At 37.3% G+C, this 14,801-nt stretch overlaps 2 protein-coding genes across 5 annotated transcripts in view; one reads left to right on the forward strand and one right to left on the reverse strand.

The window, feature by feature from the left end:
* Window positions 1-7,965: 7,965 nt before the first annotated feature.
* Window positions 7,966-9,463, reverse strand: LOC126271951 (tRNA (guanine-N(7)-)-methyltransferase non-catalytic subunit wdr4-like). Its single transcript, XM_049974382.1, has one exon. It carries the CDS (start codon window positions 9,283-9,285, stop codon window positions 8,086-8,088), a length of 1,200 nt encoding a protein of 399 aa, XP_049830339.1. The 5' UTR covers window positions 9,286-9,463; the 3' UTR covers window positions 7,966-8,085.
* Window positions 9,464-9,900: 437 nt separating this feature from the next.
* Window positions 9,901-14,801, forward strand: part of LOC126271952 (protein enabled) — a 183,358-nt gene continuing 178,457 nt past the window's right edge. Inside the window, exon 1 of one of the 4 annotated variants that reach the window (XM_049974386.1) lies at window positions 9,901-10,366. In XM_049974386.1, the coding sequence (XP_049830343.1) occupies window positions 10,362-10,366 (5 nt within the window). In that variant the 5' untranslated portion in view covers window positions 9,901-10,361. The remainder of the gene's footprint in view (window positions 10,367-14,801) is intronic. The other 3 variants (XM_049974391.1, XM_049974389.1, XM_049974384.1) reach the window with 3 other exon arrangements.

Genomic DNA, 14,801 nt, shown 5'->3' on the forward strand with positions numbered 1-14,801 from the left:
ATGCCGTGTATGGCACACCAGACATGTTTTCCGGCAGAGGATTCGGTTGACTTGTAACCTTGTCATCAAATGTTTGCATTTCCCTTACAGAAGCCACTTCCTTTTGACTGTTAATAGAGTAGTTGTGTAGAATCAGCTTTCATTACAGGTCCCTTCCTTATGCCTTGCTGTTTCAAATGGATGTTACACCACAATGCAGACAAAGACTTTACTCAATATCGCACCGTTCACTGTTTCCATTATTATTATTATTATTATTATTATTATTTCCCCCACAGTTTAGTACACCTTCTTCCTGTTTTTATGCTTGATCTGTGTTAAGTTTTTTGATGGGCTGTCCACTGGGGCCTCTTACCACTAAATCTGAGGGAGGTGTGATGGGGAGTTTCCCTTGAAAGCGACCCACCTTTAGTGAGGATAGGAGAGAATCTCAAACTAAGGTCATAATGACTTGCCTCTCATTTTGAAGCTACCCCTGTTTTCTCCCTGCTCATGGAGCTAACAGTTCCAAAAGCTAGGATAGCTTTACTACTTTTATAAATGCACATTGTTAGTACTTTAAATTTAGCTTTTTTAAGGTAAATGCTGGACTGCCTTTCAATCTCCCTGCAATTTTTCAGTGTTCTTGACTGAAGTTTCTTCTAAATACAATGTACTGGAAACATAATTTGTGAGGGGGAAAACTCAAAACTTCTGCAACAAGTGATCACCACTGTAAAAAGGTTGGTGAAAAAGCATTCCAATGGTGTCCATGCAGTAGGTAAGCTTCACTTACAAAAAAAGAACTGCGGGAGGAAATTTTGGTAATTTCCCACTTTCCTCCCACCTTATTTGTTTAAATCCTTTGTTTCCTAATAACGCAATTTTGGTAATAATTCTGCTGAGTGTATGTCACGAGCATCACATAGCTTTCGACATGCAGATTTTTTGAGTGCTGTGATGCATCTCGTGTAGAAAATGGTTAGCCAAAAACTATCCTCTGTCACCATCTGCATATGTGAATATGCAGAACCGTTTTGGATTATGTGAAGGCAGGGAATAGTAGGGTAAATGCCACGCCGCAACTTGCTGATGCAAATCCACGTGATCTCTCCTAATTGTCATCAAGCAAGGGGAAAACAAGCATGTACTTTTTGCAATTGTTAAAATATGGACATAACACAGTAAACAAGTGAGAATAACTTAAAATAATAAAAAACATTAGCTGTAGTCCATGAATGAAGTTTTTTGTAGCACACACAGAAAGTCACCATACAAAGACAGCAAAATCCATAGGTTATAAGAAATTATGGCAGCACTCTCTAGTTGTAGCTGTATCAACTGTAGCAAGGTCTCTTTTCACCATGAAGAGTATAGACCATTTTAAAAGTTAGGATTTTGTATCGGAAAACGCTGCTCTTCGCTTCGACAACCACATCATTATATGAAACTGGCATTGCTTCATGCATTTACCAAGTAAGGAGAAGGAATTTTACACACAAGTTTGTTTCTGAAGTAAAACAGAAAAGGTGCATGAATCATTTAAGTACAAAACAGGCCAAAATTGACTGGGTATTTCACATGAAGGATAAATGCTGTGTCCTGCTTTGTGTGGGGACCAATATCACAAAGGCAGCCTGTACATGGATATGTTTGTGAAGATCACTCAAAAAGAAATAAGAAGTACACACTATTTAAAAAAAATACAACTTTTGTTCTACACCTTTTCTGTTCAGCAATCATAAAAACATTCTTCCCAGTTATATTTAAATTTAATTTAACCTGTTTCTGCAAGCTGCAATCTCATAGCACTCCATTAATCTGACTGCTGCACTTGATGATTTTCTAAAGCAATGTGCTGTTAATACAGTTCCAGTGTTGTGAGAAAGAGTGAGTGTCAAGTACTCGCAAGAGACTGAAGAATGTGTATGGTGATGATGACATTGCAGATTTTTCCATTACTCAACAAACAAATTATATGGTGAAAGTGGGCATGCCAATATTCAGAATCTCCAACACAGCAAGCAGTGCACAGACTTCTGAAAATGGCCGGCATATTCTCAATCTGATTTCGGCTGACAAATGTGTAACAGTGAGCAAGCTATTAATCTGAGTGGGTGTAGGAGTGTGTGCAGAATACTGAGACTTTTTTAAGTTGAAAAGGTTTTGCACCAGGCGGATCTCAAGTATCCTGACAGAAGCAAACATGAATGGCAGTTTGCACTGAACTTTTGGAACAGTATGAGAATTCTGGAGGTGACTTCAGGCCAGAATTGCGATAGGTGATGAAACATGGTTCCACCACTTTGAATCAGAGATGAAAAGTGCAAGTAATAGAAGACATCCTGCCAACTTGCTGAAGAAGAGGAAGAAGAAGAAATTCAAAGATGCTCCTTCAGCTTGCGCCTATGACAAAATCACCACTGATACCACAAAGCTTGGTTGGACAATGTCGGAAAACCCATCCTATAGCACTGACCTGGCATCGTGTGATTACCACCTTTTCGGTAAACTCATGAAATCACTTTGCGGAATGAGATTTGAAGATGACCCGTGTGAAGGCTAACTGAAAACATGCATATCCTGACTACTTCTGTACAATTATACAGGCCTTTGATTCCTGGATGTGTAAGGTAGTTGAAACGGGCAAAGATAATGGAGAAAAATGACATTCTGTCACCCAAAAGTATATCAACAAACCATAAAAATGTCAATGGTATTGAAAATAAATGTAATGTTAAAAAAAATAAATTGTCCATTTCTTTTAGCGTGAACCCCCATTCATTGGACATTGCAGGTGGCTTTGCTAGACATCAATACCGCACGTGGTTACAGCCTGTGCTTGAGGGAGAGGTTGATCCTGAAATGCTCTTTTTTCCAATGAAACATGGATTTGTTAATCAGGGTCCATGACCTCTCAAAACAATCAATGTTGAAGTTCTGAAAATCCTCGTTAGTTATATCAAGTGTAGCTGCATGATGTCAAAACAGGAATGTGATCAGCAGTTGATGCAACAGGAATTATAAGACCATAGTATCTGACAGATATGTGAACAATACACTGTAATCTTTTTTTCAGAGAACTAACAAGTAAAGACAAGACTTAAAAATTATTTCAAGCATGATAATGCAAAAGCAGACACCCTCAATGTTCCTGTGACAGTATTGAGATGCTTTTGATAATACGAACTATCCTTTTAATACTGTCGTAGACCAAAAAAGCATTTTAGGATTAACTTCTCCATCATGCACAGACTGCAACAGACAGGTGTGGTACTGATGTTGAGCACAGCATCTGAATGTCAATGCCCAACAGTCTACTTCGTAAGATTAACAGTGTTTGGTACATTTTATTATTGACAATGTAAAGTATTTTACCTCTTGATGGGTTTATGCTATTTAATGCCATAGGTTTAATGTCACAAGGTAAACTGTTTTAAATTATGTAACATGTCAATACTTGATGATGTACAGAGGATTGAAACTGGTTATGATAAATAATTATTTATTAGCAGCTCTTCATGAAGGAACTATTATGATTCTTTTAATTGTTTTATAAAGTTTCAGTGTGCACAGCTATGTGAGCAGATGTTATTGATACACTAAATGGTGCAACAATTTTTTCAGATTTCTTTCCAATGATGTTCTAAACTTGTTTAATTTATGCCAAACCAAACCCAACATTCCACCTGCTAAGTCCAAGGCACAGCAAGACTATGCAGCAATCGCAACCTGCCTCCCCATTATTGCTTCCCACATAATGCCCCACGTGATCCATATGTGAAACATTTTTGTGTTGTTCTCCATATACATGCCTCTTCCATTTTGGTTACAACTAGTTCACCTAATATCACAGATTATTGCCTCCCTCTAAAGGATTCTATGACAGTGACCTTTAGAAAGGCAAGAAAACCTTGGAGAGCCTTTGATGCTTATAGCATATCCCATGACATGCTGAAGAAGAAAATTTATGAACCCCTAAGCACAGTACATATTAAATATTCATTTTCTAATGATTTTGCAGGCATTATCAGGTTCAGTACCCATCTCAATGATAGGTGACACAAGCAAGCACCAATCTGCAGGCTAATGTCCACAATTCCAGGATTTGGTTGGGTAAATGTTGTGTGTAATGCAAAATTAATTCTGGAGTTACTTTTAACATGATAACCTCTTTCAGGGGAACAGCATTAGTTTTAAGAAATATTAAAATGTGTGTGAATTCCTAAGGGACCAAACTGCTGAGGTCATCGTTCTCTAGACTTCAACTAACTTACTCTAAGAACAACACACACACCCATGCCCCAGGGAGGACTCGAACCTCTGGTAGGCGGGGGAGTGCAATCCACCACATGGCACACCAAACTGTGCGGCTTGTTTTAAGACTGCACTACAATACTAGATTTTAAAACGAAGGAACTTCCTTTTCATTGACAAGGGTACATGGCACTAACAGTTGTCGTGTTAATAAGATATTAGATAGTACCTGGTAAAAATAATGAACACCCACAGACTTACACTTAAGAGGGCTCCGAACAAACTTAATTATGTGTATAGATAGTTCATCCATATGTTTTGATGATTGAGTTTTCAAAATTCAAAATATGACACAGATGGATGTATCTTTTGGCTACAGTAACTTAGAAGCTTAAATTTCTAATACTTCCTAGGAACCGCAGAGAGAGAGAGAGAGAGAGAGAGAGAGAGAGAGAGAGAGATACACCCTTTTTTTATATTCAAAAAAATGGAGCAAATTAATTGGGCTGTGTTCACTTGGCATGAACACATGAAGTATAAGCAGTAAACTGATACTTTAATGTTCATTTGGTCTATTAGTTTCTTGGAGCTGCTTATCACTTTTAAGCATATGTCTGGACTCATTCCACATACTTCAATGTTTTTACTGATAACAGAATGAAAGCTACCAAATGTAATTAAAAAAAGGAGAAATCTTCGAGGGAAAGGTCAATCGCAGTGAAGTGTAAAAATATGTTGTGGGTCCCTGTTAGTTCAAATTCCTGTTCACAATTTGTGCTATGAACTATTGTATATACTCTATTGATGAGTAAAATCATGTCATCTTAAAGCTGTGGTGAAGATATTAGAGTCAACTGAAAGCTGGGATACCACCCGTTGACTTTGACTTGTGATGTTACCTGCATTGTTTTGTGCGACATCATTAAGGAACTCCCTGTTTGAAATGGACCGTTTCTGCAGAGGGCATGTTGGAGTAACAGGTGGCATACTCTAGTGTGGACATTTATGATTCAAAGCTGTTTGTGAGTGATGTTAGCGCTGTTTTTCGGGAGTTTGTTTTTGTTCCCCAGTCAGTGAGTTTTGTCAATGTCATCAGTATTGACTATTGACTTGTTTTCTGTCTTGAAATTATTAGTTCATCTTGTTGTTAATGGTTTGGATTTTTTTTTGCACGCCCTTGCCAAGACCTGTTCATCGCCTGACTTTGGATGGTAAATGTGTTCTTATGTATTTCTCATCTTTATTGCAAGAAGTATAGTTTGTTTCTTTACATTCGCAATTTTCTTTGTGATGTGGGTATTGAAAAGTATGTCGAAGTAGTTTTTCATGGTTTTGTGGTTGCTGTTGATAACTGAAGTTCATATAAGTTGCGATCAAAATGTTACCATTTGAGGGCATTACAGCATACGGTATATGCAGTGTCATGCAACTCTGATGTGGGTATATAAGCAGCAACATGTAAGCAAAGGATTAGTGTAGCATTTGTATCTTTCAGACCTGGGTGCGGTAAATGCAGAAATGTGAACTACGGCAGTATTATTAACAAATGCATCCAACAGGAGTTGTGGTGTTACATTTTTTTCTTAGCTGCTGAAGAACAAGAACTGGCAGACACACACCAGAGAATGAAGAATATTTGTGGGGCAGTATGTTTGTCGAAAGCCGTCATTGTGGAATGTTGTGCCAAGGGGTGCTGCTGCTTCATAATCCAGGTTCCCATATCGTAAATGCTGTAACACAGAGGTTACGCCTACTCATGTGGGAGACACTCGAGCACCTGCCCTATAGTCCTGAACCCTCCCCATGTGATTATCACACCGAACGCCATGAAGGGTCAGTTCCTGTCACATGAGGATGTGCAGTAGGCAGTTACAGACTTCTTCACACAGCAGGACAATGTGTTTTACCAATCGGGTAATTTCAATTTCGTGCATCAGTGGGATAATTGGCTCAATGCTCATGGCTATTTGGCCTGATCGGCATACCGATTCTGGACTATAAGGCCTTCGAACAAAAACTTTTTGATCACCCCTTATACGTAGTAGTTTATACTGGTGGGCATCATGGAGTGGTTTGTAGTAATTTTGGTCTCTTTAGGTTCTGATAATAGATAGTTCTGCTAGTTCTGAATTCTTGGTATCATGGGCTTTGTTCGAGCTATACAGGTAAATCAAAATTGGTGGCACCAGGTTTTTGAGTTGTGCGTGAGATCCTGCTATCACTGTCTTGAGCTATACAGGTCAAACAACACTTGCGGTACTGGCTTTTCAAGCTATATGCAGCACCTGGTATCACTGTCTCAATTTGAGCAAACCCATATAGGTCAAGTGAAATTTGCAGGTTTTGAACTTGTGTGTGGGTCCTGGTATCACTGTTTTAATTGGAGTCAATATGTCAAGTGAAATGTACCAATGGTGTATTTTTTTTGCATATTTTGACTGTGTTGATTGTTGAGGACTTTGTGCATGTCATTTTTAGGTGTGTGTGTGTGTGTGTGTGTGTGTGTGTGTGTGTGTGTGTGTGTGTGTGTGTGTGTGTGTTTTTCCTCCCCCCCCCCCCCTCCCCCTCCTAGAAAGGTGTCGCGCAGTTGTTAATGTTGTACATAGTTGTCCCCAAACAACACCCTTTAGTTCCTGCAGTTGTCATGTTAATTTCATCCACTGTTGAAGTTAAATATTTCGCATATTATTGATGTTAATTGCATATTGATGGCATCACAGTTCAAAACCAATTGGTGGTATCCAAACTTGTGGTAACCCCCCATATTGTACAGTTGATGTAAATATTTAGCGAACAAAATAATGTTCACATTGTGGAGCAAGACTGTGTTCTATTCAATGAGGTCGAGTCAGCTCTGATGAATAAAATAAAACACAAAAGATGTTATGTAGCCATAGTAACATTAGTGTAGTTAGCGATGTAGCTTCAGTCTGCACCAACTAAACTGACTGATGCAAGCTTTGTTCATTATGGAATGATGTGGTGGTGTGCGACAGCCTGGCTACGAGCTGACAAAGCAGTATTGAACACTTTTTAACATTCACAGTACTTTCACCCAAGCAAGAAAACAGTATTTCTTTGCAAAACTGAGGAATGTGATAATAGTACCTGGTAATAGCATAGGCCTACTACATTTTGTTCCACAGCCATAGGAGTTCGTCTACTTGGGCTGCTCAGTTAAAAGCAGCTGTTACTTCAAATAACAGCCATGGTGACCATTACACTAACCTGAAAATGGACATGTGCAAATACAGATACCCTAATGGGAGTTTCCAATCTACACGTCTTCAACCATCTCACATGAAACTGAACAAAGTACTGTAAGGTAGTGGCTCTCAAAACAAGGATTTTATGCACAGGACAATATACAGTTACTGGCAAAGAGAATGAAAAATAGTTTCCTCACTGATGAACTGCAAACATTTATTGCACTGATTACTACCAGCAAAGTAGTTTGAAAAACAAATGCTGAGACCCAAGGCAGTGTAAAATATATTTGGCTGGCGATTATTTTTCCAGTGCCATGGCAAGCTGGAATACTTGAACTGCAATTCTAGGAGGAGATTTCTGCATTATTTGCAATTCATATTTAACACAGACTTGTAATGGTAGAGTCTTATCTTAAATGTTATTGCAACAACTGTCTGCCAGAGCTTGCATAAAGCACTTACAAGATAACATCATAAAAATAAGGGAGAAGAATGTTTTCAATAACACATTCAGCACAAATACAACAGGCAAGTATTTAATCAATAGCATCTTACTGTTTAATTAAGTTTCACAATAACATTTCACAAAGTGTGACCCCTTCACATTTACCTGCATACATTTTAAAATCAACTGAGAAAGCTATAACAATTTATCTGCTAGCCTTTGTCGCTTTCTTTCCTTGTATTCTTGCAGGTCATCAAATCTCCGTTTATGCATGACTGGTTCAACCATTGGTGGTGGTACACTTTTAAACAAATCCCACTTACTGTTAAAATAATTTGAAAGAAACTCCGATTTACAATCAACAGAGTGTCCATTTGGCAAAAATTCTGATGTTTTGTCATTATACATGTACACAGAAACAGGGCGTCTTTCGACAGAAGCAAGGCACCACAACTCTCGATTTTCAGTTAACAAAATATCCCAGGGTTCAACATCAAGAACCAATACATTAAGCAATACTGAATGCACTGCAGTTATATTACCTGAAATACTATATAAAATACAACCACTGAATGTAGCAAGTGTCACAGCTAGTATATTAACACCTTTACTACTCTCCTTGGCTGAAAAAAGTCTTACTGCTAATGGCTCCTTGGAACCACAATTATCATCAGATTCACCATTACTTTCTCGGCAGGATTTCATTTTTACATCACTATCACAATGTATAATGCCTATCTGCTTTCCTTCTAAGTAATCCCAAAATCTGACTGACCCATCTCCTGAACCTGAAATCAGGATGTTCCCGTCACCCGGAAAAAATTCTATCCTGGATACAAATTCCTCATGTCCCAAACAGTAGGACTGAATGTTATATGCATTTGGGAATCTCGATACTCTTATCTTTTCATCTCTGTCACACGTAACTATAAAATTTTCACACGAAGATATAATCACATCTAATAACATTGAGAGATGTCCCAGTAATAATTGGCCGTTTTCTGTGTTGTTCTGTACAGAAAACAAATACGCGTCTCCTGTTTTGTCTGCAACCACAATACCTTGAGAAGTTGGCGTAAATTTTACACTACTTGCTGCTCGGTTCAGTATTCTTACTGACGATAAAGTCCACGACACAGTTTGCCACTGGTACAGTCTTTTGTCATTTGTGCAGGCAGCAAACCAAGTACCACAATCTGAAAGCGATGCGCAAGTGATGCGCCTTACTTTGGTCTCTTCTTCATTTTCATGGCTCTCGTGAGACACATGTTGAACACTTTCATTTAATTCTGCAACGTCAATAGTTTTAACTTCATCACAATTTTTAGACGTCAGTACTGTAGAATCAACTGTTACAACCGTGCATGTTTGGTTCATATGCAACGAGGGCGACATTATCCTTACGATTCAGATTCTTGAATGGCGTAAAATTACCTCATTTTCAGAACTTAATAATTTTATATTAGCAACACAACCCTTAACAGAATTAAAAAGTTCAAATGTAACAAGTTATGCACTTCACAATCTTGCTCTGTTTACCATTCTTACACACGTGACTACGTAAACAACCGCACCAAAGTTGTTAGTTGAGATTGGTGATAAACGTAATATCGAACGGTATTGTGAAAATATTTACGTATAACGTCATACGTACATGGATAGTAATTTTGATTAATTAGGGCACTATATATTATTTGATATAATAATATCAAGATCGTGGGAAGCAATTACTGTTCACATTTTTTTATTTCAGATTCACGCAAATGTGTACTGTCATTATTTTCTTTTCTGCACCTGCTACGGTCATTAATAGGAATGTACGTATACAAAAACGTGATAATCGTTTTCTGGATTGTAATTGACTGCTTACTTTACTATTGATTCTCCCTCTAACTGAGTGCTTTTAGAGTCTTTTAAAAATTATGTTTTATTATCACTAAAGAAAAGTAATACTGCATAGTAAAATATTTACTCTTCTATAATTTGGCAGTATCGGAAGTCAGCAAGGTGCTTCTGAAAAAAGACAAACCAAGAGTATTATAGCTTTCCCCAAAACTTCTTTGAAATTAAGTCGATTTTGTACATTTGTGTTCAAGAGACATGTTTGTGTAACGCGTAAGTACTTCTTTGTGTTTAAGTGAAGAAGTTGTACGGAATAGCGACGTTTCTGAAAGTAAGACAGCGGTGTGTCGGTAGTGAATGATTTTACGTTATCTTCTCATTGTTCTGCTGGTTGGATACCGGGGAAATTAACCAATCAAACAGAAGAAAGGAATTTAAGGCAAAATGGACCTGGCAGGACAGACGCGAAGAAGGGCGTGATAAATGTGTTTTCAGATGGCGTGTGGTTAAAGAGCTATAGAGTCGCCAATTCGTTTTCTGGGGAAAAGCAGCTGTTTTCTTGTTTCAAACGACTCGCAGATGTTTTGATGCCGTGAATTCTTCTGGAGTATTTATAAAGCCGATCAGATATGAGGTAAGTTAAAAAAACCTCATTAGTGACAGTTATGATAAGGACAGTATTTCATTGTGAAAGTGATCAGCAGTTAGCATCGCTTACAAGTAGTATATTTATATGTACTAGGAAGGATTGAACCTTACTGTTAGTGTTTTTGGTGAGGTAGATTGTGTCGGCTTGTGTCAGTTCATACTGTGTTACAGGAATGTAAACTTTTAATTCTGACATGTCTTGCCGCGTCTCATCGCTCTTCTACATTACAGGCTTATACTGCGTGTTGTAATACAGCACAAAAATGTGACAAGAATGTATAGAGCTGTAGCGGGGCTAATGTGCATAGTGACATCGTTGTACGTTTGCAAGCTTGTGCTTGTAATTGATTTGTAATTTACAATGTTGATTCACATGGCAGGTCTTCATAGTTTGAGTTCCAAATTCACTATTAAATTGGTATTTCGTAATTTTATCTAAAACTTCGCACAAACCGATTCGTGTCATTGGATATGCTACGTATTATTTAGTGAATGGGACGAAAAAGCAGCATGAACTTGCAATACACAATACTTGTATTTATGTTCGAGTTGCAGAAATGAAATAGTTTTTCACCGATCTCTCTTCCGTTTCTGACTTTTTTTCCTGTATTACGTACGTATTTTCGTATGATCATGATTGCGGAACGTAAGAGATCAGGTGTATACTTAATGTACTGGCGACACTTTAAATGATTACACATATTTTAAAGTATTGCAAGTTAATTTTATCACAACATCAGATTCCAGCCAGAGTAACTCATCCTGCATTGTACTGTTAGACAGTAAAAGCATTATAATATATTTTACCAATCACATAAGGTTTTTTTTTTTGTATATAATGGTGGTGAGGAGATTTCTAGAACTGTGAAGTAATAAATGTTGTTCCAAGTTGTACTATTCATTGAAATTTTCAGTTATCCAGATAAGTTATCTTAAATGTACAACAGATACATTTGATTTTGGGACATGTTATTTCCAACCGTAAAAGTTTTACAGAAAAACTTCTGTGCAGTTAACATATTGAAAGATATGTGGTGTGACATTGAAGCTTTGAATTATGACATTGCATGTACTGGGTTGTATTTTGTCACCCATGAAAGGGAATGAGAGGGAAAAGCCCAGATATGGGTTCTGTGTGGCTTAGAAATCTGTTATGTACATAAAATACATTGCAATACACATTTGCTTTAGCTGTATGGAAAAAGTACTCTGCTTACAGTGCTGTTAGGTGTCACAGAATTCATGTAATGTCAGTGAGTGACTTGTATGAACTGTTGTGATTTGTGTCTTATAATTTATCTTTACAGTTGTCACCAGTGGCCATTTCAAGGTTTAACAAGCTTCCTTTCACTTCACTTAAATTGGATATATAATATAAACTGTCTGTATTAAACTATTGCATTCTATCAAGGATTTAGAGGAAACACATTTCGTTCAACAAAGAGGATCTTTTAAGGATTGGGGGGAAGCCACACACATACACATATTGCTGTGAGTGACCAAGCAATGGAAAATCCAGAGATAAATAACAGCAATATTATGAAAAGTATAGATTTTAGATTGCTACACACTACATAGAGAAGATGTTGAATGACAGACAGGCACAACAAAAAGACTGCTAAACAAGTAAGCTTTCAGCCAAAAGCCTTTTTCTGAATTTGTTGTATGTTGTCTAATTCAGGAGGTCTTTTTGGCCAAAAGCTTACTTGTTTGGCAGTGTTATTTCTTGTGAGTGTCTGTGACTCAACATCTCTGCCATATGGTGAATAGCAATCTATGCTTTAAATAATACTGTAAGGAAACAGAAATATTACCCTTATGTAGTGTTACAGTTCATTAGTTATGAGAGCAGTACAGCATTTAATCAGTGGTAATGGAAAGTACCAGCTTAACACGTATTGTTTCTGTAACACACTATTTATATATTTTTTGCTTTATTTGCAATTTTTGCCATTAACTGTGGCACTTGATCCATGTAGTCATAATTATGGTCAAAACAAGCTCTTTTAATGAATCAGATTTCCCTGATAAACTACAGTATTTCCCTAATCGGTGGTCATTTCACTGATGAAGTATTTGTAATATGTTGGTCCAATGCATGAGAGAATTCTCTCTGTCTAGTAGACCTATTTACAGTGAAAATTACCATGTCCAAGAGAACAATCTGAAGTCTCTCTGCCTTATTGCTTGCAATAAATCTGCTTTCAGAGTTGATCTTATGTGGTGCCTACTTTGTAGTGTTTTGCTGTTTATTGCCAGTCACATACTTACACTTTTTGTTGAACATTATCTCGCCTTAGGCCAAAAGGCAAATAAGTGAAAAAGAAACAAAATTGTCTGTCTGTTGGAACTAAAGCACTTGCATCATCTCTTAAACTTTTGTTATTGCGGGAAATATGATAAGTTTGGGAGTATAATGTTTTTGTCTGAATAGTTGACACAAACTGTGAGGAAAGGCTTGTGTACATAGGGAGCCAGTAGTTTGCTCCTAGAATTTTAAAGAGCTGCTCTACAGCGCCTACTCAGAGTAATGATAAACTGACGAAAATTACTTGAGAATGCCTCTGAAAATGGCACCACACGCATTAACAGCTGCACTGTCACCAACCGCCATGTATGCCCCTGATCCTGCGCCTATTCTCGTAATTGTCTTTTTTTTGCTAAGAGAGATGGCTATCTCATAAACGACAGTATCGTCTCCGAATTCTTAGAGCCATCGACATTACTGACTTGCTAATTTGTGTATACAGGAACAGCACTCGAATTTGTTAAATTTTCGTGAGGCACGCCCAATGGTACCTTTGCATTCTGCAGTGTGTCTTTGTACAGGACAAAATGAGTTTAAACCGACAGAAAGTCTCAATCCAGTAATACATTGTTTCATAATTCTCCTTTGTTTTAGTTCGCTACTAGTGGAAAACAATAGAGCGATCCTTCTTTCAAATCTTAGGTAATTGCATAGTAGAGGTATAAGTCTAAACAAACAAACAATCACCGCTTTGTTTCTTCATTTTCATATGAAGTGGATAACAGAAAAGAGTGCTCGCATACTGCAGTACTTGCAGCTGACAAATTTTTTGAACATTAAGTTTGTACGCATGTGAACTGTTGCTATATTCCTCACGAATATCGTATTGTTGGTACTTATCTCTACGCAGTACGCCGTCTTTCGTTTGAATCATGTTACATCGCTGTGGTAGTCATTAAGTATGTTCTAAAGGTCATCGAATCACGAAAATATCAATTGCTGATTATGGTGACGATGATATACACTATGGCGTTCTTCCACACAAATTATGGATGACAATGTTATTCACTAACGGCTGATATGTTGTGTAGGTACGAAGTAGGAGTCAACGTATGAATCACGCCCTAGGATTTAGCGATGTGCTGGAAAGTGACAGGTTAGATAATGCTATAAATGAAAACTTTTTTTAATAATTGTTGCAGCAGTTCAGATGCGACTAGCTTGCGGTTCTTCTTTGCTCCCACATGCTTAATGATGTTGCACGCACATTGGAATAGATAATTCATGTATATTCTTAGCTACTGCCTTTTTACTATCTAAATTGTTGTTATGAGCACGTTTTTATACTTCAGGATTATTGATTTATATTTTCGTTGGATCCGGTAAAATGTGTTGTTGAAGTCAGCCTCTTACAAGGATACTGTGTAAGTTGTATTAGAATATCACTTGCGAACTGAATTCGGCATTCGGATTATGAATGGTGCGTACAATGATCTGCAACTATGCATTATATTATGTATTCTAGTTCTTGTATAGTACTGTATTACTTCTTGTATAGTAATGTATAAATAATAATTGTATAGTATGTGTTACACAGCACCATTTAATGTTCCTTTTAATTAGGTGCTAAACAGTTTCTTAGGGGAAAAAACTACTTTTGTAATGCACTGCCCTCTGTCACGTAGATTCTATTTTATTTGCGAAAGTACTGATGGGTTGCTTAGTGGACATCTTTTTTCCCTTTTTACTCTTACACTGCACCTGTTTTTTCAAGCAATAAGTTGTATGTATTTTATTCACTATGGGCGTATAATTGCGAAAGCATTGAACGGGCAGTAAAAATGCAGCGTTTATAATTTTCATCGAGTTATGACTTGACTGGTCGTTGAATGGATGCATACAATTTATGAATTATTTTTAAGATTTTTTAAAATGTAACACACTTAAGTTCCATAAGCGATGTTGGGTAGCATTCATGCACTGTTTCCTGGACACTAAAAGCAACTACATGGACCCTATATTTTTGAAGCCACCATATGCTTAGATAGACTGTAAAACATTCGGAAGTTAATTCATTCAGAACAAAAACTAGCAGTGTGAATTTGAGCATAATTACCTTGACACATTATCGTAAAATGGACTTTTGCTGTTGAAATTACCTCAGTCATCATCA

The sequence above is a fragment of the Schistocerca gregaria genome, chromosome 5 (genome assembly GCF_023897955.1).
Source record: "Schistocerca gregaria isolate iqSchGreg1 chromosome 5, iqSchGreg1.2, whole genome shotgun sequence".
NCBI lineage: Eukaryota > Metazoa > Arthropoda > Insecta > Orthoptera > Acrididae > Schistocerca > Schistocerca gregaria.

What these genes read in the sequence shown, in the direction of transcription:
- LOC126271951 (XM_049974382.1), bottom strand. Translation starts at nt 9,285, where the DNA reads ATGTCGCCCTCGTTGCATATGAACCAAACATGCACGGTTGTAACAGTT.